At 35.0% G+C, this 3,513-nt stretch overlaps 1 protein-coding gene across 1 annotated transcript; it reads right to left on the bottom strand.

The window, feature by feature from the left end:
• Nucleotides 1–409: 409 nt before the first annotated feature.
• LOC8274780 (protein RICE SALT SENSITIVE 3) lies at nt 410–3,078 on the bottom strand. Its single transcript, XM_002520986.4, has 7 exons — nt 2,255–3,078; nt 2,042–2,092; nt 1,754–1,927; nt 1,559–1,664; nt 1,414–1,455; nt 1,254–1,310; nt 410–1,155 (listed from the first exon to the last, which is right to left on the bottom strand). The coding sequence occupies exons 1-7, from the start codon at nt 2,389–2,391 to the stop codon at nt 622–624; spliced, it is 1,101 nt and encodes a 366-aa protein (XP_002521032.2). The 5' UTR covers nt 2,392–3,078; the 3' UTR covers nt 410–621.
• Nucleotides 3,079–3,513: the final 435 nt, after the last annotated feature.

Below are 3,513 nucleotides of genomic sequence, written 5' to 3'. Positions count from 1 at the left end.
TACTAGTTATTTATAATCTCACTGTTTAGAAGTATATGCATGTGACTCGTAATTAATAAAAATTCTCAATTGGAGTATAAGTTGCTAGTAATTGAGAGTTTATTGAAATTCATTTTCACTACATATTATTCATTTATTAATTGTCCAAAAATTTCTTTAATTTAGCAATTTTATATTCGGGCTTTGATTTTTCCTTTTTTTTTTTTTTTTTTTCTGGTTTGATTATTAGAATTCTTAGTTCTCTATACTTCTCTTCTTTTCTTTTTTCCTCTCTCCTAAATGCATTCACCAATTAACAGACTATGCCCGTACTGCTTAGAAGCATTAAGCACACATAGTTCTTAGAAGTAAAAACTTTGGACATTTCCTAATATTATATTTGTATATGTATACTAGGAATCTTGTGAAATCTAGGACAAGAATAGCTTTCATTTCACAGAAGCCAAAGATACCTAAAAGCTTCAGTAGAAACATATGCCATGGCACCGAGACTAGAAAAAAAGCTTACAACGTAAGACCTTACCTTAGAAATCAATACTGAAGCGATCCCTGCATAGCCTAATTTATATATGTATAAATATTTATATAGCTAGCAATGCAACAATGAGTATATATAAAAAATCACTCAAAACAACCATTATTGAGTCTGCTACTAGTAGTAGTAACATTCAAATCTTGGCCATGGTGTTGATGAAATTGCTGTCTACGATACGCTGACATTGAACTGCTTGTCTCACCCATATCATGTTCAGTTCTATTATAATCTTCATCAATCTCTTCCTTGGCAACTTTCTCCATTCCCATGAACGCAGCAGGTCTTTGAGTTGATAGATACTGTGACTGTGGCTGTGACTCAGTAGTGCAGTAACCTGAACCTGGCTGTGGTGGAACAACTGATGGGAGTTTTGAGAGCAGGGCTTCAAGGCTACTCATGGATGGTGTAATCTTGAATGGGACTTGATTGAAATGATCATGATAGTACTCTGTTGGTGGTGCAATAGTACCTTGATAATGCCATGAGTCTGGTGTTCCATACCCATCAACCTTGTAAGGAAATGCAGATGATGATGGATGTGGCAAAAGTACACCAGGAATGCTTTCTATGTAGCTGAATTTCTTTCTTAGTAGAACTACATAGCTCAGGTCTTCAATAACCTTTAATGCCCACATTCAAATCAGACGGAAAGAAATAAATGAATACATAAAAGAATGACAGCTTTTGAAGTGTGGAGAGAGAAAGGGAGAGAATTTACCTTGTGCAGGGCACCTAGTTGAACAACACCTTCTCTAACTGCAATCAAGGCGATGGTCTGCAAGAATATTTATATAGATATATATCAGGCCGAGAGATGTAGATCCATGTGAAATCTTTAAAAAATTTTAATCTTATTTTTCTCGTTATATATATAATACCTTTATACCAGACTGGAACTGGGCTTCCCATGTCCTAGGATGCTGAAAAGCGAAATATAAAAGAATGAGAAAATGAACCCTCAATTCTTTGGAAAACTTAGCATAAAATCACATAAACATGCAGAGATGGGAGAGATCTGTTTACTGAATCAGCCGAGTTATGCCATGATGATAAGAAGTTGATTTCTTGATCATTTGGTTCTTTGTATATCCACTTATGACTATGATCAGCTGCTACCTTACCGATCAATCTGCATTTACATTATATATTTAAGTGTAATTAAGATCAAATCCATAAAATGAAGCTAAATGTGCCATACATGGATTTATTGTATTTTACCCTTCTCCATAGTTGTAGATTTCATGGGACATCTTGAAGAAGAGCTCTGGTTGAAGACCTTGATAGGGTTGAAATTCACAGTTTCCATAAGCAGATGAACTCGGACAATCACCAGAGTTGATCTCAGCTGCTGATGCAGAAAAGTTACAGAAACCATCTTCCCATACCAATATCCTGGCATTTGTATATGCATATAGATTAAAGTACTATAAATCAAATCCAAGAAGAAAGATGAGTGGTAAAAAGTATTCATTTTACTATCAAAAAACAAAAATAATAACTATTTACCAGTTTCTTCTGTTTCCTCTTGACCTATCATAAGCTCCTTGACCATCCCATCTAAACCAATTAAAAGACAATATCACATGATCAGATATACACTTGTTGTAGAAAAATACAGTATCATGGAATTGTCAACGGAAAAAAGATAGATATATATATTTGATCCTTTTCTTTGGAAGAGTATGTTTTCTTTATCTGACTATAAATCTTGCTTCTTACTTGGGTGGAGGGTAATTTCTAGGCAAGATCCTCCAGAAGACAGCATAAACCCACTGGGAATTCTCATGAATGCACAAACTTCTTAGTGTGTGTTGAAGAAGATGAGTAACAGCTAAAGGGCTGAGATGTTCTTCCATTATCAACAGCTACTCAGAATTACAGACTCTAACTCTCTCTCTCTCTCTCTCTCTTCTTTTCTTTTTCTTTTTTTTTTATTTTCTGTTTTTTCTCTTTGCTTCCCTACTCTTCTACACCTTTAAAGGAAGGGCAGAACCCAACACCCAACCCTCCCTTTTATAAGCCTACCAACAGGGAAATCTCACATTTATACATCTCTGGTCTCTTTCTCTCTCTCTCTCTCTCTCTCTCTCTCTCTCTCTCTCTGGTACTGTAATTAATCAGGCTTTAAATTTTACCAAAATGATTTCTTAAGGCCCACCTTCTTGCCCTTCTCCTGGTCCCAATTTGGTCCTCTGTTGCTCCTACTACAACTTCAACTACTACTAATTCTTTTATCAATCCTCCATTCAAAGCTCAACATGTACAATTTTTCTCTTGCTTCTCTTCTACCCGTTTTTTTTCTCAACTATGATGTAGGAAATTTATCAGCGAGACTTAACCTTATATTATTCTTGTTTCTAACACTACATCATTATTATATACCCAGTAGCCATCTCTCTCTTCCATTTCTCCTCTCTAAAACCCGTACCTTTCTCTTCAGAACCCAATGTCTGTTTCATTTTGCTTTCTTTTTCTTTACCATTCTGACACACTAAGGTATTACCACTCATTTCAGTCCCAGATAACCACCCTTCTTTTATCTACCATCTTCATTTATTAGGTCAAATGTAAAAATCAACATGCATCACTCCTATTCATTTCAACTCCCTCCCCCCACCAAAGGTAAAATTAGAAAACAGAAAGAAAGAAAGAAAACTCTATCATTCTAGTATTAATATAGAGTCTGATCACCAAATGGCACAATTGGGTTATATTTTATGTATTTCAATATTTCAAGATGTTATCAATTAATTTTACAGTTTATCTATGAAACTTTTATCTTGTAAATACAGGTTATCCACCTTATACGGGTCCGTTCCCACAAAAACATTATCGTTAACTTACATAATAAGATGCCAAGAATTCGTGGTTTTGATGTTGTCACGATGAGGCCTTCTCACAGATTGAAATGCATTTCACTCGTTTAAGAATATAAATTAAGGGAATTTGTTTACTGATGAGTAGTCCAGAGTTTGCGG

Source organism: Ricinus communis, chromosome 1, assembly GCF_019578655.1.
Source record: "Ricinus communis isolate WT05 ecotype wild-type chromosome 1, ASM1957865v1, whole genome shotgun sequence".
Classification (NCBI taxonomy): Eukaryota; Viridiplantae; Streptophyta; class Magnoliopsida; order Malpighiales; family Euphorbiaceae; genus Ricinus; species Ricinus communis.
This window is presented reverse-complemented; position numbering and strand designations above follow the sequence as displayed.